We start from the raw sequence: 22668 nt of genomic DNA, 5'->3' as shown, positions 1-22668 counted from the left end.
TTTTCGAAATGATAGTTTCCGGATTCAACCATATTAATGACCAAAGGCTCGTATTTCTATGTGTTATTATGTTATAATTAAGTATATAATTTGATAGAGCAGTCGGACTGAGCGATGGTAGGCACCAGCAGGCTCGTAAGCATTCATTCAAACAGCACTTTAGTGCGTTTTACCAGCAGCTATTGCGCTGTTTATGACTTCAATCCTATCAACTCCCGAGATTAGGCTGGTGTAACCGATGTGAAATGGCTAGCTAGTTAGCAGGGTGCGCGCTCATAGCGTTTCAAACATCACTCGCTCTGAGATTTGGAGTAGTTGTTCCCCCTAGCTCTGCATGGGTAACGCTGCTTCGAGGGTGGCTGTTGTCGATGTGTTCCTGGTTCGAGCCCAGGTAGGGGCGAGGAGAGGGACGGAAGCTATACTGTTACACTGGCAATATTAAGTGCCTATAAGTTCATCCAATAGTCAAAGGTATATGAAATACAAATCGTATAGAGAGAAATAGTCCTATAATAACTACAACCTAAAACTTATTACCTGAGAATATTGAAGACTCATGTTAAAAGGAACCACCAGCTTTCATATGTTCTCATGTTGTGAGCAAGGAACTTAAACGTTAGCTTTCTTACATGGCACATATTGCACTTTTACTTTCTTCTCCAACACTTTGTTTTTGCATTATTTAAACCAAATTGAACATGTTTCATTATTTATTTGAGGCTAAATTGATTTTATTGATGTATTATATTAAGTTAAAATAAGTGTTCATTCAGTATTGTTGTAATTGTCATTATTACAAATAAAGAAATACAAAAATTCTGCCGATTAATCGGTATCGGCTTTTTTTGGGGTCTTCCAGTAATCGATATCGGTATCGCCGTTGAAAAATCATAATCAGTCGACCTCTAGTCAAGACCCTGATGAGGATGGCGAGCACGCAGATAAACTTCCCTGAGATAGTTACTGACAGTTTGTGTAGAAATTCTTAGGTTGTGCAAACCCACAGTTTCATCAGCTGTCTGAGTGGCTGGTCTCAGACGATCACGCAGGTAAAGAAGCTGGATGTGGGATGGTGTGGTCACACGCGGTCTGCGGTTATGAGGCCGGTTGGACGTACTGCCAAATTAACATTACATTCTCTGACAATAGCTCTGGTGGACATTCCTGCAGTCAGCATGCCAATTGCTTGCTTCCTCAAAACTTTAGACATCTGTGGCATTGTGTTGTGTGACAAAACTGCACATTTTAGATGGGCCTTTAATTGTCCCCAGCACAAGATGCACCTGTGTAATGATCATGCTGTTTAATCAGCTTCTTGATATGCCACACCTGTCAGGTGGATTAATTATCTTGGCAAAAGGAGAATGCTCACGAACAGGGATGTAAACAGAAATAAGCTTTTTGTGCATATAGGAACATTTCTGGGATCTTTTATTTCAGCTCATAAAACATGGGACCAACACTTTACATGTTGCATTTATATTTTTGTTCAGTGTAGTTGAAATGTTACCGATAGTCTGTAGAGCATCTACAGATGGACTGTCCAAATAAAGTGTTACTGACTGTAAAAAAATAAATAATAATATATGAAAAATATATATCCATCCCCCATAAAATAATACAACATGCACTGTAGTTATTACACTGTAATTGCAATACTGCCAACATTGCCAGAACATAATCAGATGCATGGTAGACAAGTCCTTTGTAGACTTTTGCTATTTGATTCATCTCTGTCTACACTGTCTCCAAATGTACCCTTGAATTCTGCATAATTGTTGATCCATTAACAAAACTGCATTTTGAATGAGACTCTTATGAGGGTCTGCCTTGTACCTCTGGGTAGCAATGGGTGAGACAGTCCCCTCTCCTTTCTCTCAGTTCCTATGAAAAGGTTACCAAGTTCAAACATCTCATAATCAACAAAAGTGTTGTGGATGGATTAGGGCTGTCCCTGACTAAAAACAATACTGGTCGACCAAGAGTCCGACCAATTCGATTTTAAAATGTTTATTTTTTTATAGAATCAACCTATGTGTTTTAATAAAATCAACTACAGTATATGTAGGCTACTAAGCTTGTCTGATTCTTTAAGCACACTGTGATTCAATAATTAAAACACACAATTGACTCAAGAGGGAGCCAGAGATCAAGATAGCCTAACTGGAAGACAAAAACCTGTTCCTGACCCTCCTCTAGCTGCCAGCTGCTGCTGGCCTTCACAGATTCTGCCTTTATGTTCCCGAAGTTTCCGGTTATAGGCTACATCAGGGGTCGGCAAACCTTTTCCATTTGGATTTATCTTACCATTTCTACCGATCTGTGTGCCAGTTAGGATTTTCATATGCACATTTTATTTTATAATCAATTCTTCATATCTCAAAATCATTGTCATGGGATTAATAAAAAATTATATCTAAATCTAAATGAAAATAATACAAATCTAAAAGTAACTTCTATTGCCATCGCCAACTAGTCAAAATAGCCTACATAAAGCCAGCAAATAAAAACATTGCAGCCTGCAGGTAGAAAATATCCAGATAAAAATTAATCACATTGGTTACTCATGGCCTGTCTGCAGAAACTTGAAACATTGTATCAACTATCAACTTGGTGCAGCCCAAAGCTTGTGCTAACAAACTTACAACATTGTATAAAATATTCTGGACCAGCAGGAAACGGCAGTTTCCTGCCACCAGTGAGCTCTGGACAGACACAGCTGTATTTGTGCAAGGGATAAGAAGTAATCAGGTAGGCCTATTTTATGATGTTTCCACCAGATCAGAGCATTACATATTATTTCCTTTCATGCCAAGTGGTTATCAAAAGGATAGAGCTGGAAAGATTTTTCAAATAGGCTACATTGAGGAACTATTGTCGTTCTCAATGGATGTAAAAACAGACTTTGTTCACTTGCTGTTTGATTTGATTTGTTTGAGGTGAAGGAAAAAATGACTTTGAGAAGTTCCACAGCTCATTAGTGGTGTTGAGTTAAGACAATCAGAAATACTATCAGATCCCCAAATGGGCACATTTATAAGCCTACATTTGCGCGCAGGCCAGGAAGCCTAGGCCTACTGCTATGCATAATTAGATGTGCCTCCGTACTCAACATTGACAGGATCACTCCAAACTAAACACAATGAATAAATTGACAACTCGTAAATGGAATGAAATAGCCCCAAACTTGTTTTGCACAAGCGTAGCCTAGGTTGTGAGCTCTGCAAACAACGTGTCCACTCTGACAATAAGAACTGTAAAACACTGTAATAATAACATATTTAATTAATAAGAGAAATGACGGAAGCCAAACAAACATTGTAGATGAGAAATTATATGAATTAACAGTAAATATACTACTGGTGATACTGGTGTGCCGTCCCCGTGGAATCCGCAATGGATTAGTCCACTGAGACAGGCGTCAATCAAAATGTGCCATAAAACTTGTATTTTTTTGCAACTGCTTAATTTAAAAAATTATCGGTCGACCAACAGCCTATTGACCAAACAATCGACCAGTCGACTAAATGGGGTCAGCCCTAGGATGGATCATGGTGAAGATAAAGAATGTTTGCAATTGTCCAGGCAGGAAGTTTAGAGTGAGATCTTTGTGGATTGCTGTAGGCTTGCTGTAGAATAAATGAATGATATTATCATCCTAGACTTCCACACTGGATTTCTCATTGAAATCTACTGTTTGGAAAATGACATCTCAAAACAGGTTTGTTCTCAACACAATACACAACACTGATCTCATAGAGATAAGCAGTAATGACACTTTGTGTTATCATTAAAAGGATGTGGACATTTGTTAATTGTTGCATCATGGAAGCAGTTGCTTCTTGGCTGATGTCAATATTTCCCTATGCATTGGGTGGCTGATTACTTACCAAACACCAGTGATGCCACAATGCAAATTTTTGTATAATGCCCCCCCCACACACACACACACACAACACACACAAATTATGTACCAACACATTGGCTAACTGTAACTAATAATAACATTCCCAATGATGAATAATGTTGATTGACAGGAATAAGATATAAATAGGTTATGTTTCTGCACATTGCTTGACAAAAGTAAGTTGTGGTGCCATAATATATAACCATTTATCACTGGACCTTTACAGTCTTGTATACCATATGCCTGCTGTTGACATCAACTCTACTCTGCTTTATACTGGGACTTGAATTGTGTACATGTCCCGTCTCCGCTGCAACTCTTGTAGTCCATTTGGAAGTGATAATCCAAACATCCTTCACTCTGCTTTAGAATCTTCATCTTTGATATAGACAACACCTCACCATACATTATGATTCACAAAGCTGCATTACAATGCAATAATACTGCATGTAGCATGTTTTTATCGTTCCTTGAGAAGATAAACAAATCTCAACAGGTTTACCTGAATTTGGGTGCCCAGCCACATAACTATTTAAATCAGTATCTCTTTGGCTCTGTATTGATCATTTTATCTATACTGTATGGCTCCTTGAATATAGCATTCATAAAGCCACCTTGGTTAAGATATTAATTATCTGTTAAATCATAACTTTTCACCCAGCAACACAAACTCAAACTGACAATATGAAATCTAGCATATGAAGTCAGTGGGCCCAGGCCTGGCCAGAGAGAATGTTTGAAGATTCCTCTGCCAGAGATAATAAACTTCTCAAAGGAGAAACAGGGCCCATTATCAACAGAACCCAAGTCCTCTGAGTCCCCTGTTCACAGTGCAGGGACCCTATGTCGATAGGAAACAAGCAGAGAGGATGGGCTGTTAGTGGATGGGGGCCATGAGGCCCTGCACTTGCAAGCCAATGCCTAAGCTCACTCTTCTCCCCGCCACCCTCTCTCTATTCCTCTTCCTCTTTTTATCCCTGAAAGGCCAGCTTGAATCAAAGGCTCCAGCCAGAACCTTTGTTTTCCTTGGAAGCTGTGTAAATACATTGTGGCTTTATGAAACCAGTGAGCTAGATTCTTAAACTTGAAACGACATCAGTGATGCCAAATATGACTTTTTTTTATGTTTCTCTGTTGACAGAATAATATGCATGCAACATTTAGGGACCCTTTACCCTAGAATATTTTGTTATCAATTAGTTGTTTTTAATTTGGTATATCCACAATTGATATGCTCCATATAAAGTGTGGTGACAGGAGACAGAAAACCGATGTTACTCTAGTTGGGAGGACCAACTGTTTAGTAATAAAGATTATGGCTATAAGCAGAAGTAAAAAATAAAATGTAAAAAAGACTGTGTTAGCTAGCCGTTAGCCACTCCTTATGGATCCCTAGGGATAAGATAGCATGTGGGGGGGACTGTACAACAGCCTTGCTTCCTGCAAATACCCAGCGGAGTGTCGGGAGAGCACACAATGACTCTGGGTTGAGAGACCCGACAACTCTAAGCATATTATATCCATCATGACCTTGAGAGTGATTCTGGAAAACATAAATCCTGTTTACTGGCCATGCGTAGCATTCGATGTGAAGAATTTGGGGGGGGGGGGGATAGGCTTGTCTTGCCTAGCTCCAAAGCACAGTGGATATCCGTTTTAAGATCAAACCCAAAATATCTCTATGTAATTTACTGCAACAATGCCCTATTACCATACTGCTGTTTCACAAGAAATCAAGCTGACTCCCTGAGTAATGGAGGAGTGCTCTACAGCTCATTGCAGGCCCAGCAGCATACAAACTCCATGATGTTTTGAAAGATACTACTGCTGCTCTCGAGGAATTTCTAAGACACAGTGATAAATATACAAGTGGTTTGTGGGGTTTGCTGGTGAACCAAGGCCACAAATAAACAGCTTCTTGCAGATAAAAATCTTGTTTGTTTTGTTTCGACAGAAGCACCACAATAGAATTAAGGAGGCAGGACAGAGTCCTCTTGCTTTAGCTATGCTTCTTGCTAAGCTTTACTTTCAATTTAGCTCCAGAGTTTCCACCTGCTTCCATCCAGTTGTATCTCACATGAAAGCACCTAATTAATCAAGTTTGCAAAACACATTTATAAATGTGGTTAGGCTATGCCTCTTAGGCTATGCCTCAACTTATCTGTAGCAGAAATACACTTTACCGGGAGCCAAGAATAAGAGGAACAAAGGAATGGACGGGGGAGTTGGTGTCATTTCCTGCACGAGTGTATCCTTTGTGTGTGTGTGTGTGTGTGTGTGTGTGTGTGAGATGATGGAGAATTGTGGGGAAAAAATAACAGAAAAACAACGTGATGAGGAACGATTAACAAATGTGGAACCATCTGTCACTCTTTTTAGATAACATGCTTAATAGCTTCCATATGACAGGTCACTTATGATTCATTAATTATTTTTTGGTGGCCAAATTGTTAAAGGATATTAGGCTGCCGTAACATACATTGAGATGGCAGGTAGCCTAGTGGTAAAGTGTGTTTAGAGCGTAACCGAAAGGTTGCTGGTTCGAATCATTGAGCTGACTCAGTGAAAAATCTGTTGTTGTACCCTTGAGCAAGACACTTAACTCTTGTTGCTCTGGATAACAGTGTCAGCTAAATGACTCAAATTAAAATGTGCATTGGGCTTGCTGCTCGGTGAGATTTATAGACTCTCTTATGTTTCAGAGAAAATTATACTATTCTTTCAAAGTCCTGCCATTATTTCAAACCTAATGCTGCTCTGCTTTTTCAATTGATAGAATAATAAACGAGTTTAGTCTTATATGGTAGGCCTACTCATAGTACACTGCTGCGCTCTGTAATGTCCAGAATCAGTAGCCTCAAGTATGAAAAGGTCAACAACCTCACTGCTGTTCCCCTTTAAGGAGGTGAGGAATGGTATTTTGGTTATTGTAGTACATAAATAAATACGTGTATCATCTCTCACAATGATATGAAATGTAAGACTTGTAATTTAACATAGTATCATAACAAATATTATACACATTTCATATGCTTTATATGTTTTATCTAATAACGATGTGTTTGGGTGAAGATAAATACCAACAGTACATTATTAAACCACATTTCCCACAATGCCCCGCGTCACGAACTGAAGCGTTTTCCTTTGCGGACGTGTGTGAAAGATATCCGTAAATGGGGAGTTGGAGAGAAATTTGATGTTGTGTCATACAGAGTACCCCTCACTTAAAATTGTATTCGACTTTCTATTTTTATGTGAAGTTGGAATATATATTTCACCGGGAGTAATCAATCATTCTCACCGAGAGAGGGACAGGCAGGATCAACAGCAGCTGTGCTTGAAGCCCAGCCTGCAAAACGCTAGCTAGCAAGCGCGAGGCTAGTGTGGAATTACAGAACAGTACTTCACGGGTTTAATGATGCCTCGCGACAGCATGACCTCCCTCGTTCAGAAAATTGGTAGACAGGCCCTTGTAACTTTTAGAAACCCATCTTTGGTAGGTGATAAAGCGTTTCTGGATAATCAAGGTAAACTCCAAACCCTCATGACCGAAATCAGAGCTGCGGATCTGAAGATTGCTCCAAGGAAAGTTGACTGCGCGTCTACACCTCTGCCACACAACCCCCCGGTCACATACATGCACATATGCGAGACAGACCAATTCAGCATGGGGGTGTTTCTGCTGAAGAGCGGTGCTTCCATCCCCTTGCACGACCACCCGGGAATGTACGGCATGTTAAAAGTTATGTATGGCAAGGTCAGGATCACCTGTTTTGACAGGTTGGACAAATCAACTAACGTGGCCAGTGACACGCAATTCAAGCCTCCCCTGCTACCTTTCCAGAGAGATACGCTGAGGAGGTCAATACTCCGGTCGGTCGGTGAGTTTACAGAAGAGAGTGGCCCGTGTATTTTGACACCTGACCGAGACAACCTTCATCAAATCGACGCAGTCGATGGACCCACTGCTTTCCTCGATATTCTGGCACCACCATATGATCCAGATGACGGTAGAGACTGTCATTATTACAAAGTTCTGGAGTCTGCCTCGGACTCGGAGGACAAAAAGGCTGAGGCTCAGGGGCAAAAGGAAGTTTGGCTCATGGAAGTACCGCAACCTTCTGATTTTTGGTGTGGTGGTGAACCTTACCCCGGCCCTGAAGTCAATATCTGAAGCGCACTATGAACGCTGAATTGATGTGAACCATTGATTCTCAGGGCTGTGTCACAACATGGTATAAATGTATGATGGTCATAATTCCTACAATGATGGATTATTATGGAATGGATATATCACTGTCACTGTGGTGTGTAATGGGAAAACATGTCTGAACTTAAAGCACTTATACTAAAGTTGGACAAATGCTCACAATCGTCTCTTCCATTTGGGGGTTGGCCAGTCACAATGCATTTAGCCTGTAATGAAAGTAGTTACTCAGTTGATCAATTGTGATCTTTGTACATCATCTCTAATGTATTTGAAATTACACCAAATATATCATGTCTTGAAATGAACTGAAATCATACATTAAACATAACATTTCTAAGAAGAACAATATTGAGGGACTCAAGAATTCACTAAATGGGGTATGCTGTAATGCACAATTAATTGCTATATACAACCTGAAACTAATGCCTGAAGAATCGTGTAAGTGTTCCTTACAAGCCAGAATGTGGAACAAATAACATTTAAAATTACTCTACCAGTTGTCTGTGGTTTATTCTTTGGCTGCTCTAAATTTGAAACAAAATATCCCAAGGAAAATCTTGTTTACCCAACTTGTTAAAGAGCTGGGAGGTATATTGTTCAGTTCCGGGCACTGAGATAAACAATTTTTATATTGAATTTTACATTTTATTTAGTCAATAGCTGTTGAACCAAGCATGCCATGATAATGAAAATTATATTCTGAATCGGGAGGATGGAGAACAATCCACACCGTTGTGAGATTTTTATTTATTTATATTCAGATTTCAAGCCTTCAACAACAACAAAAATACAGTGTGCAATGTCCTCCATCCTCCCGTGATTCATAATATACCATTTATTATATTATACTGCCTAACTTTACCTCTATGCCAAACTGAACCATATACCAACTGGCACTCTAAAAAGATTGGTTAAGCAACTGAAAGACAAACCTAACAGACAAGCAGTAGAGTAAGTTTAAATGTCATTTAATTAAACATTCTTTCTTGTATGGAACATTTACATGATTTTGAAGTCATTACTTTCAGGTTGTATATACCAATTGTGTATTACAGCCTGAATTAATCAGACTTTACAAATGAAAAAAGTCATAATTTACTATAGGTATGTTTTGATTGGACCAAACTACATTCTTTGAGATAGTCCCATGGGACATGGGTTACTGAATAATTATCTTAAACATTGCTTAGTTAATCGAACTTCACCAATTAAACTTAATCCCCATAATAATTTTGCTTGCTTCATCAATTTGGGAATTTAGCTCATATTTGGCAGAGTGCTATTGAGTTCATTGCTTGCAGCTTAGGGGCCTCTTGTGGACATACTGAGTATTACCTGAGAAGGACAATGTGACTAGTAGAATACTGTATACAGTATAGGCCTCCCTTGACCTAAACTAATAAAAAAAATGTTTTTGTAAAAATCCAAATAACTTCACAGATCTTCATTGTAAAGGGTTTAAACACTGTTTCCCATGCTTGTTCATTGAACCACACACAATTAATGAACATGCAACTGTGGAATGGTCGTTAAGACACAAACAGCTTACAGATGGTAGGCAATTAAGGTCACAGTTATGAAAACTTAGGACACTAAAAAGGCTTTTCTACTGACTGAAAAACACCAAAATAAAGATGCCCAGGATCCCTGCTCATCTGTGTGAACGTGCCTTAGGCATGCTGCACGGAAGGATGAGGACTGCAGATGTGGTCAGGGCAATATATTGCAATGTCCGTACTGTGAGACGCCTAAGATAGCGCTGCAGAGAGACAGGACGGACAGCTGATCATCCACGTGTAACAACACCTGCACAGGATCGGTACATCCGAACATCACACCTGCGGTACAGGTACAGGATGGCAACAACAACTGCCCGAGTTACACCAGGAACGCACAATCACTCCCATCAGTGCTCAGACTGTCCGCAATAGGCTGAGAGAGGCTGGACTGAGGGCTTGTAGGCCTGTTGTAAGGCAGGACCTCACCAGACATCACTGGCAACAACGTCACCTATGGGCACAAACCCACCGTCACTGGACCAGACAGGACTGGCAAAAAGTGCTATTTGACGAGTCGCTGTTTTGTCTCACCAGGGGTGATGGTCAGATTTGCGTTTATTGTTGAAGGAATGAGCGTTACACCGAAGCCTGTAGTCTGGAGCGGGATCGAGGTGGAGGGTCTGTCATGGTCTGGGGCAGTGTGTCACAGCATCATCGGACTGCCTGCAATGACAACAAGCTATCTCAACGCTGTGCATTACAGGGAAGACATCCTCCTCCCTCATGTGGTACCCTTCCTGCAGGCTCATCCTGACATGACCCTCCAGCATGACAATGCCACCAGCCATACTGCTCATTCTGTGCGTGATTTCCTGCAAGACAGGAATGTCAGTGTTCTGCCATGGCCAGCGAAAAGCCCGGATCTCAATCCCTTTGAGCACGTCTTGGACCTGTTGGATCGGAGGGTGAGGGCTAGGGTCATTCCCCCCAGAAATGTCCGGGAACTTGCAGGTGCCTTGGTGGAAGAGCGGGGTAACATCTCACAGCAAGAACGGGCAAATCTGGTGCAGTCCATGAGGAGAAATGCACTGCAGTACTTAATGCAGCTGGTGGCCACACCAGATACTGACTGTTACCCCCCCTTTGTGACCCCGCTTTGTTCAGGGACACATTTTTCCATTTTTGTTAGTCACATGTCTGTGAATCTTGTTCAGTTTATGTCTCCGTTTTTGAATCTTGTTTATGTTCATACAAATATTTACACATGTTAAGTTTGCTGAAAATAAACACATTTGACAGTGAGAGGATGTTCTTCTGTTGTTGCTGAGTTTATATACAATAGCCTATAGCCTACTTTCAAAGGACCAAAATAAGACAGAAATACATATTCTACAACACAAAGTGGATTTCATTGTTGTTTAAAATATTCAGCCATGTCCTTTGCCCAGTAATTTAATTTGTACTAGGCTAATTAAGAATACATTTGTGGAACAATGCACAAGCACACTAACAAACAAGCAGTTTTCTTTATGCCAACAACGTCAAAATATTCTACATTTATTGTAAGAAGCATCAAGTCAGTTAAATATCAATACTCAGTGTGTAAAACACATGTAAAATAAAAGTATCAAAGTTTTTCTCCTTTGTTACGTTCTGTAATGATCTTACAGCTGAGAGGCTAAGTGGCATCAATTGTTTGTTACTCTGTCATCTTTATCCAACAAGTAACAGGAGATTTAAAAAAGTTATCAAACAGCAGGTTAATAAATTCAGTTAATTGTCTCTCTTGACAGTCACTGTACAAAGCTTCCAGTTTTTGCACACATGGGAGTCAAGCCCCCACTCTCAGAATGGTGATGATATTCAGCAGAACAGAACAGACCTCTAGACTCTGATATTGGTCATTGCACTCCTTTCCAGCTAAAATGCAGGGATGCCCATCACAGTCTCATCTATTGTGGTATCATCTGTTTTTCAGCTGCTCTTTAAACACTGGCAAAAGAGAATCTACTTGCCGGCTGATACCCTTTAGTATTGGCGTTGAATCTTACTCCTTGCCTGCTATTCAGCATCTCTATGACTGTTTCCTAACCTGCTCTATTGAAACACGTTCTATCTTGAGCACTAGTGTTTGTGCACATTTACAGTTAAGTTATGGCTAACTGGCTCTATGCCTAACTTCTATAATATACACGTGATAGCCCTGTCCATTTATGATGTTATTCATTCAGCACCTTATATCCACATTCAGTAGTCGCCCAAGTTAACCATGTCTGCTAAATTCAGCGTGAATGTGATTTGGATGTTATAAAATTATTTTTGGACTGCATGGAAACATTATGACTGAATGTTCAAACCAATTATGCCAGGGTCATTATTATTACTTTTTCTCTTTCTCTCTTAAGTGGATTTTCGTATGTCTCCTTCTTTCATCACTCCTGGCGAAATTTCTTCCACAGTGGTCACAAGAAAATGGTTTTTCTCCAGTGTGTGTGCGGATGTGCGTAGTGAGGTGGTCGCTGCGACTGAAACTGCGCATGCAGACCCGACATGGGAAGGGTTTGTGCCCTGTGTGGATCCTGACGTGTCTGCTCAGCTCGTCCGACCGAGAGAACCTCCTGTCGCAGCTTTCTGCCGGGCAAGGGTATGGTCGCTCATGGACAGGTGTTTTGCTTGAGCGGTTTGGATACTTTCTCGGCCTCGGTATTGGCCTCAGGGGTAAATTTGGAGTGTTGTAGGGATTGGGTTGACAAGGGCCCTCTGTCGCAGGTCCCACACGTGTAAAATTCCTTATTGTGTTCAGAGGTGTCAGAGGTGGTGGAAGCCTCAGCGAGTTCAGTGAATATGGTAACACTTTCCTGTCAGGAAAAGCCTGGATGTCTCGTTGACAATTTGGCTGGTAGAACCCGCTGTAGTCAGGCATGATGGTTAAGAGCGCACTGTCCACTGTCGACTTTGGTGACGTGTATGAGTGGGACGGCTGTTGGTAGGACATGGGGCAGGTCGAGGTTGCCAGGTAGGTTGATTGGTCCTGGTACATTTCCCTGCTACAAGAGTACGATGATGGAGCATACATGTGGTTTATATCATGTTGACTCTGCGCCATGGTGCAGCTCACGGTTCATGCGTAAAGGTTCTGTGTTTCAGGCGAGAGCGAGGCAGACACCCGGGAGGAAGCTGCTGTCGTTAAATCACAAACTACTTATTGAAGCCCCTGGGATTCCGGTGTCCTTGTATGCAACAGGCTGAGTGCGCGGGGGCTGCGTAAAGTTGCTCTGGAAAGACAACTCGAAATTGTCCCTTTCTTCACTCAAACGATCACCTGCGGAGCAAATAAAAAGTACTGTTAGATATGTGGCCAAAAGAAAAAGTATTCTGACTTTTACGCACGGGTTTTTCATTTTATGCATGGGTTTTTCGCTTGCGGTTGAGCACCAATTTGTGGTTTTGTAATGGGTACGAATTAAGTTTCATGTCACATAGTGCTTTGTAAAAAATACATTGGTTTACTATAGCAGACAATGAATCTATTGGATTAATATTGACCAATAATTTGGATTATTCTCCTCAATTTACGATCATCTCAAATGACTAATAATGCATTTGAATACTGACATTTCAGTAAGGTTGATGAGAACACCCGGCTTCCCTTCCATTGGCTAGAGCAGCGAAATAGAAATGAATCTTTTCTCAAAAAGCTTTATCTAATTGGCTGTGCTGTTTCTACAATGACTCAACTTTTAACCCAGTTCCGTCTCTGACAATGATACGGATATTTTCTCTTCCTTTGAGTAAATTCCCTCGTGAATGTCGTGAAAAAAAACACAGATTGGTACCCAAACTTTATCCATGGTTTTAGCTGTCATTTATTTTACCAAGAGTTTGCGCTTTAAGCCTTTACGTGCCTTTACGCACTCAATATATAACCTTCAAATCCAGTGATGTATTCTCTGCCATAGCCTATAGTGTCGCCTACGCATGACAAATATAATATAATATCGTTGTATTATGGGGATTCAATATTGTAGTTTGAATTTGAAGGGAGTCTCTTAATAATGTCCCTTGACGTCACTGGCCACCCAAGGACTAGGTGATTAAAACGGGGGAAAAACCGGGCAAGGATTAGGCCTCAAACTTGATTACAACATCAAAGAACACTTGTCAATTATTTAAAAAAATACATGACAAATTAGTTTTCTTTTTACATGGTATTTGTTAACCTGGTTCAGTTGAGTAAATATTACCATGTAAAGTTGATTTCCCATTTTATTGTCTATATAATAATCGGCATGCTGACAAAAGCTTACAGGAACTCTGGTAACACTTCACCAAAAATGGATTCAACTTGTGTAATAGAAGACACCCACTTTCTACTGATATTAAATACATCCGGTAAATTGCATACATTAAATATAGAGTAGAGGCATATGATAAGAGCGATTTCATGTGCAACAATTGACATTTGAATTGGTCAAAGTTCTATAGCTACCTAAAACATTTTGGGGGGAAATAATCAGTGTAGGATAAACAAAAAATGTATGAAGGTATATGCTTTAGAATGCTTTATAAGGCATATGCTTCATATCAACCCATAAAGTTGGAACATTTGTACCCAGTGAACAGGATGGTCATTAGATAGACTATTAATCCTTCTTGAGTTATGGGTTGCCAACCTGTATGGACTGAAGGAATGTATGACATAGCTGCACCTACTCTACATCCCACACTATTGAAGGGATCATCTTGGGACTCCTTCCTCTCTTCTCATCAAGCTGCCCTCATTCAGTGTAAATTACATATGGCTGATGTCTGTAGGCATACTGTGCATGTGACAAGGTTGTTGATCCAAGGGCTGTGGCAGTTAGTAACAAAGCAAGAGGAGGCCTTTTAAACACTATGCCTGCACGTCCACTATGACACACAGGTAATGAGACTTCTCCTTACACAAGTAGATAATCCTGAGGCAGCATTTATTGTAGCTGGTGATTTTAACCAAGCAAATTTGAGGAAAACACTACCGAAAATCTACCAGCATATTGACCGTAGTACTTGTGCTGGAAAAACATTGGACCACTGCTACTCAACTTTTCGAAATGCCTACAAGGCCCTCCCCTGCCCTCCCTACGGCAAATCTGATCATGACTCCAATTTTCTTCTCCTTCCTATAGGCAGAAACCTAAACAGGAAGTACCCATGCTAAAGTCTATTCAACGCTGGTCTGACCAATCAGAATCCATGCTTCAAGATTGTTTTGATCACACGGACTGGGATATGGTCCGGGTAGCCTCTGAGAATAACATTGACGAATCCACAGATACGGTGACTGAGTTCATCAGGAAGTGTATTGGAGATGTTGTATCCACTGTGACTATCAAAACCTACCCAAACCAGAAACCATGGATAAATGGAAGCATCCTCACAAAACTGAAAGCGAGAACCACCGAATTTAACAATGGCAAGATGACTGGGAATATGGCCGAATACAAACAGTGTAAGTTATTCCCTCCGTAAGGCAATCAAACAGGAAAAACGTCAGTACAGAGACAAAGTGGAGTCGCAATTCAATGGCTCAGACAAAAGACATGTGGCAGGATCTACAGACAATCACGGACTACAAAGGGAAAACCAACCATGTCGCGGACACCGATGTCTTGCTCCCTGACAAGCTAAACACCTTCTTCGCCCGCTTTGAGGATAACACAGTGCCACCGACGCGGCCCGCTGCCTAGGACTGTGGGCTCTCCTTCGTGGCCGGCGTGAGTAAGACATTGAAACGTGTTAACCCTCGCAAGGCTGCTGGCCCAGACGACATCCATAGCCCCGTCCTCAGAGCATGTGCAGACCAGCTGGCTGGAGTGTTTACAGACATATTCAACCTCTCCCTATCCCAGTCTGCTGTCCCCTCTTGCTTAAAGATGCCCACCGTTCCTGTACCCAAGAAAGCAAAGGTAACTGAACTAAATGACAATCACCCCATAGCACTCACTTCTGTCATCATGAAGTGCTTTGAGAGTCTAGTTAAGGATAATATCACCACTACTTTACCTGACATCCTAGACCCACTTCAATTTGCTTTATCGCTCCAATAGATCCACAGACGATGCAATCACATTGCACACTTCCCTATCCCATCTGGACAAGAGGAATACCTATGTAAGAATGCTGTTCATTCACTATAGCTCAGCATTCAACAACATAGTACCCTCCAAGCTCATCATTAAACTCGGGGCTCTGGGTCTCAACCCCACCCTGTGCAACTGGGTCCTGGACTTACTGACGGGCTGCGACACAACAGTAGTAGGCCTGATTACCAACAATGATGAGACAGCCTACAAGGAGGAGTTGAGGACCCTGGGAGAGTGGTGCCAGGAAAATATCCTCTCACTCAACGTCAACAAAACAAAGGAGCACGCCCCTATCGCCATTGACGGGACTGAAGTTGAGAAGGTGGAAAGCTTCAAGTTCCTCGGTACACATCACTGCCGGTCTGAAATGGCCCACCTACACAGACAGTGTGGTGAAGAAGGTGCAACAGCGTCTCTTCAACCTCAGGAGGCTGAAGAATTTTGCCTTGGCCCCTAAATCCCTCAAACTTTTACAGATGCACAATTGAGAGCATCCTGTCAAGCTGTATCACCACCTGTTACTGCAACTGCACCGCCCACAACCGCAGAGCTCTCCAGAGGGTGGCACGGTCTACCCAATGCATCACCGGGGGCAAACTACCTGCCCTCCAGGACACCTACAGTACCAGATGTCAGGAAGGCCAAAAATACCATCAAGGACATCAACTACCCGAGCCACGGCCTGTTCACCCCGCTATCATCCAGAAGGCGTGGTGAGTACAGGTGCATCAAGCTGGGACCGAGAGACTGAAAAATAGCTTCTATCTCAAGACAATCAGACTGTTAAATAGCCATCACTAGCCGGTTTCCTCCTGGTTACTCAACCCTGCAGTGTAGAGGCTGCTGCCCTATTTACATAGACTTGGAATCACTGGCCACTTTAATAATGTTTAAATAATGTTTACATACTGCTTTACTCATCTCATATGTATATACTGTATTGTATTCTATGGTATTTTAGTCAATGCCACTCGATCTAATATTTATTTATTAATTCCATTCTTTTACTTTTAGATTTGTGTGTATTGTTGTGAATTGTTAGATACTACTGCACTGTTGGAGCTAGGAACACAATAATTTCGCTACACCCGCAATAGCATCTGCTAAATGTGTATGTGACCAATAAAATTTGATTTGATTTGCTATTCTGTCACAGGGGATACCGTCTACTTATAATGGTGATGATCTTTAGTCTTTCTTATACAAAATGTGTCTGACATGTTCCTAATAACATCATCTATGTGTATTCCTATTTGTGAAACCTTCAACATATTCCACAATAGGCTAGTTAGTGTATGTAATTTGTTATAGCACATATGACTATGTAGGAAACACAAAAACAATTGTCCATAGGCTTGTAACACAGGCAACAACTTGTCCACCTAAAAATGATAGACCTACTTAAATAAGACATCCCAATGACTAGTGGGTAGTTTAGGAACGGTCTTCCCTACCTAACTCCCCTTTCCCCTTGCAGTGGGGGAAATTAACCCAAAAGTTCCCTTTTTAACGCCCACAGTTACAAAAATGTTAGTGGATTGGGTGAATGCCTCTTCCCTCTGGCAGATGGGAGTTTTTCCAGGTCCAGTGTCCGGTTGTCATTCTGCACAGCGTGCCTCCGTGGGGAATGGTGCCCTCCCTGCACCCCACGCCCACGCCCCGCCACATTGAGTGGGATTTAGAGGGGGGCGTTTTGTGTTGCCTATGCCTGTGTCACCTAGGGGTCTGGGGACCCCTGCATGACGATTAATCAAATGTCATGTGTGGTTTTTGTTATTATGAATCTTTGTTTTATAACACTTTTTTTGTAAAATAGGTAATACATGCATGACGAATTTGATTTGAAGATATGTTTGAGGTTTGCAGTAAAATTTCTTATATATTAAAAACAGACCAGAGAATATCCATTCATAAATGCATGTATTGCAAATGGGATGAATGTATGTCTTGATGTGTTTGAATCACCCATGACCTGAATCTTTTATAGTACAGTATTGTTATTGTACATCACTTACATTTACATTTACTTTCAGAACCCTTTATTGTGAGATTGAGGCCTGATTGTTTGTCAAGTATTTTGAGCATCAATAAACTACAACATTCGAATGATAGTCTATTACCATGCAGCCTACCAATACATAGTGGCACTCGTGATAAGTAGTATGTGTACAGTGACATACTGTGCTTCGTCAAGAGTGAGTTGTATTTGTAATAGATCCTGATGATACTACCTTAATTTCATACCTAACTGTTTACATATAGAGTATATATTGTAAAGGTGTTGATTACATGTGCATTTTTAAAAGTGATCTATTCTACATTCTTTTTTTTACAAGCTTAAAACAACGATACTGTTACTATGGGCCAGTTTCCTGGACACAGATTGAGAATCTCCATAGCATTTTAGTCCAGGACTACATTTCATCTATGTCTGGGGAAACTGGCCCTAAGATTTCTGCATGTTCAAGAAAATAAGAGACAAAAAAAAACAAAAAAACAGCTGAAACAGCCCCTCAATTGCTTACCTGTAATAGCCCCCGAGACAGTGATAGCAGGGCCTCAGATAGATGGAGAGAGAGATGCTTCTGCTGTGGCAGTCCCCTAACGTCTGATCAACCAAAATTACCGACTAGATTCTTACTCCTCTGACTGATGGAAAAAAGAAACAATAGGATTGTTCCCACTTCACTTTGCTTCCACCCTCGCAGTTAAAATTGTTATGATAATGAAGTGGATTTGTTAGACCCAGCAGATTGTAAAAGAAAAGGTCTCTTTGATCGGAGGAACCGGAGGTGTTTGGGTCACTCAAACCCCATGCCTGGGGCGTGGCCTGGGGGACAGCTGCTCTCATGACGATGAAACTCCAGGAGAGGCTCATCTCAGAGACCCAGCGACCATCTATGCAGGATTCATATCCAAACAGCACAGTTTTAGATTCCTCCATTTCGCTACATTATAATTGGGGTATGTGTTCATGATATACCCTCATTCTCTTCATATCCTCCACCAGCTGCCCATGTGATTTTGGATAGGAAAAACAGAAGATGCATGCAATGTGCTTTTATTAGTTTTCCCCCTTTTGATTACCTAGATAATGTGTTTATTATTGTACTAAAAGTGAGTAAATCAGTGGACTGTGTGACCATTGAGGACTGGGATGAGTTGCCCTTTTCCGCCATCGTTTATAAACACAGGCTTAGATTATTTAAGAAAGTGCTTAATTGCTGAGTAGTCACACCGGGGTAGGAAAATTGTGTGTGTGTGTGAGAGAGAGAGAGAGAGAGAGAGGAAAATGAGGGAATACCCCCCCCCCCACTAGGTTGAGTGGGTGGATGCCCCCCGGGAGATGGATGACTGCTCTGCAAGGTTGATGGGTGGTGTTATATCATAAAATATGAGACAAAGATTGCAGGGAGAGGAGGTTTCACTTGGCAAGTAAAACAAAAAATCTTTTGACAGAGGTGTAGGGCAGAACTGAATTGACTCACAGCTAGTTACTTTAACTTATTGTTGGGAAACATGATAAAATACTAGAACAATTAATCATTGATAACAATTATATCAAACATTGTCCTATACATCTTGTCCCTTGTTCTCTAATTTAGAATATCCAATCTATTTTCTCTATTATTCATAATCATGTTGTATTTCAACAGTCAGACATAACAAACAAGAAATAAACTCTGTTGAAGGCAAATTATTGAGCAAGCACAGAAGGATGGTTTATTTTCTTGCTGAGGTTTATCACATGATTTAAGCACAGAGACTAGGCTCTTTTATTCAATGGTACATCTCACCAGTCCAGTGCACGTGCTTATAACAAATTTCATCTCAAACAGTTGTTCATCTACCTCAATATGATAGCTGTATGACGACCTACTAAATGTATATTCAAGGATATTGGCACTGGATGGAAGTGTGCTCCTCAAATGGCTCATATTGTGTTTCTATAGCTAGGTTTCCATCAAATTTCCATGCGAATATTCTAAAATCTGCATAAATAAAATATGCAAATTTTTTCACCGGTGGTGTTTCCACCAAACCTACTTGTTGCAGATAGAAAAAACAGTGCGTGATGACGTAGTGCACACAACATGTACTTTATCACTTTAGATATTTATTTGGTACATGAAATAATGTGTTTCTATCGCAGTTTTCAACTCTACCAATAGTTTTGTCACAAAAACTGTTGGGTTAAATAGTGAATTCCAAATGGTCTTGGCACATGCTCTCTACCCAACAGCTCACAGATAGTGTGTATAGGCTAGTCTACATGATGAGATTATGGTTAAGAGCCAGAATATTGGTCAAACGGCAGTCAAGCATTGATCCTTATGTCACCACAATCAGACCCTAGATATTTATTGGAAAGGAGCATCAAGAGCACAGTGCACTTTCACCATCCAGGGAAGTACGTCATAAATGGTTGCAGCCTGGTCTCATACACTAGACGTACCATAGTAAACGTACATTAGTGACTGCCAAATTAGTGTGGTATGTTTACATTAGAAAGATTGTTACTTAAGGCAAAAACGAAAGTAAGGTGGCTGGATGTGAGTTCGAATCTCATCACAAACAACTTTAGTATTGTAGCTAATTAGCAACTACTTACAAATTTTTTGCTACTTAGCATATTAGCTAAGCCTTCCCCTAAACCGGCGGCAGGGTAGCCTAGTGGTTAGAGCATTGGACTAATAACCGAAAGGTTGCAAGTTCAAATCTCCAAGCTGACAAGGTACAAATCTGTCATTCTACCCCTGAACAGGCAGTTAACCCACTGTTCTTAGGCTGTCATTGAAAATAAGAATTTGTTCATAACTGACTTGCCTAGTTAAAAAAAACTTTTAGCTAGCCATAACTTAACCCTGAGCATAGCTAACTTTAAGTGCCTAACGTTAGCTGGCTTACTAGAATTCGTAACATATCATACGTTTTGTAAATTCGTAACATTTAATGCCAATTGTAATTCAGAACATATCTTACGAAATGGGTGAATGACATCCACACCTTAATACATACCATATCATACTAAATGGAGTGTGTCATATTTAGGAGCAGAATAATACGAAATGCTCTGAGACCAGGTTGCAGCCCAACAGCCAGCTATTTCATTTGTAGCCAAATAAACTGCATGGTTTCCATAATCGCAGTGGAAGGACCACACACCATATCATAGTGTGACTACAAGTTTTACTTTAATATGATGGTTACTAAATCGATATTTGTGCACCGCCATTTCTCGCATAATTAATTTAACCGACAGAAAAAGATCCACCTTGGAAAGTTGACCCCAAAATATTCTGTTTCCATCAGGCCTGTAATGAAACCTGGTTTATAAGGGCAAAAAAATTATGTGATAAAGAGTTGAGTGTCAAAATTCATGATAGTTTTTTATACAGATTCCCTCCACCAGTCAGTCAAGTAGCCACTGAGATAACAGAAATTATGTTCTGAGCTATTTGGTCAGCTTCAAGTCTGTAGGGTGACATAACTGATGAATTGATCATGTAAACATCAAACAAACAGAAACACAAAAACAGAAACGCATAACGGGTTTTTACATTTAAAGAAATGTGAAAAGGTTAAGAGTACTGATTTCATTACCTTCTTATTCTTATAGTGCATAGTATCTGGCAAACTAATTATTTAAATCTACCTGAATAGGATCATTTTTAAATAAAAAAATATTTTATGGGTGTAAAATCAAATTACACATACTTTTTCTCGGTGGAAAACCTTGGACTATCAAAAATAAAAAGAACATCAAGCTTGCAGATCGATGTCCCTACCAAATCTTTTTTTACCCAAGTCTAGCCGAAGATCCACCCAGAACATAGTCACATAAACAGATGAACAAAATGTAAATTTCTCATGAACATTTCGAATATACACTACATGAGCAAAAGTATGCGGTCACCTGTTCGTATAACATCTCATTCCAAAATAATGGGCATTAATATGGAGTTGGTCCCCCTTTTGCTCTTTATACCAGCATGCACCCTTCTGGGAAGGCGTTCCACTAGATGTTGGATCATTGACTTGCTTCCATTCAGCCACAAGAACATTGGTGAGGTCGGGCACTGATGTTGGGTGATTAGGCCTGGCTCGCAGTCAGCATTCCAATTCATCCCAAAGTTGTTTGATGGGGTTGAGGTGAGGGCTATGTGCAGGCCACTCAAGTTCTTCCACATCGATCTCGACAAACCATTTCTGTATGCACTCCATACAGTTGGCAATATAAATTTACGCAGGTAGCGTTCTCCTGGCATCCACCAAACCCAGATTTCCCTACGGACTGCCAGGTGGTGAAACGTTCACCACTTCAGAAAACTTGCTTCCACTGCTCCAGAGTCCAATGGCAGTGAGCTTTACACCACTCCAGCTTATGTTTGGCATTGTGCATGGTGATTTTAGGCTTGTGTGCCATGGAAACCCATTTCATGAAACTACGGACTAACAGTTATTGTGCTGATGTTGCTTCTAGAGGCAGTTTGGACCTCGGCAGTGATTGTTGCAACCGAGGACAGCTTCAGCACTCGGTGGTCCCGTTCCATGAGCTTGTGTGGCGTTGTTGCTCCTAGATGTTTCCACTTCACAATAACAGCACTTACAGTTGACTGGGGCAGCTCTAGCAGGACAGGAATTTGACAAACTGACTTGTTGGAAAGGTGATATCCTAACAAATACTTTTGTTGAACGGGTAATATCTATGAGTTATTTTAAAGTGTGTCTCTCACTTTGTATGATAAAGTCCATACCTTTGGTCAATTTACACCCATTGCAACTTCCACCTACATTTTAAATCAATAATTGAGACACTTACTATGGTTGAATTGACAACTGATGGATCTGTATTGACCACAGTGTGTTTCAAACAACTGTTTTTTAAACAAATAGTCGACTTACGTTGTGAATGGCACATTTTAC

The 22668-nt window shown here is 40.7% G+C and overlaps 2 protein-coding genes across 2 annotated transcripts; one reads left to right on the top strand and one right to left on the bottom strand.

The window, feature by feature from the left end:
- Nucleotides 1–7028: 7028 nt before the first annotated feature.
- On the top strand, nucleotides 7029–8465 carry LOC109899763 (2-aminoethanethiol dioxygenase). The gene has a single exon (XM_020495274.2). It carries the CDS (start codon nucleotides 7323–7325, stop codon nucleotides 8079–8081), a length of 759 nt encoding a protein of 252 aa, XP_020350863.1. The 5' UTR covers nucleotides 7029–7322; the 3' UTR covers nucleotides 8082–8465.
- Nucleotides 8466–11996: 3531 nt separating this feature from the next.
- LOC109898875 (early growth response protein 2b-like) lies at nucleotides 11997–12817 on the bottom strand. Its single transcript, XM_020493933.2, has one exon. The coding sequence runs from the start codon at nucleotides 12720–12722 to the stop codon at nucleotides 11997–11999; it is 726 nt and encodes a 241-aa protein (XP_020349522.1). The 5' UTR covers nucleotides 12723–12817.
- Between the last annotated feature and the right edge of the window lie 9851 nt (nucleotides 12818–22668).

This window comes from Oncorhynchus kisutch, linkage group LG11 (genome assembly GCF_002021735.2).
Source record: "Oncorhynchus kisutch isolate 150728-3 linkage group LG11, Okis_V2, whole genome shotgun sequence".
Classification (NCBI taxonomy): domain Eukaryota; kingdom Metazoa; phylum Chordata; class Actinopteri; order Salmoniformes; family Salmonidae; genus Oncorhynchus; species Oncorhynchus kisutch.
The sequence above is the reverse complement of the archived record's forward strand: the minus strand, read 5'-3'. Positions and strand labels throughout refer to the sequence as shown.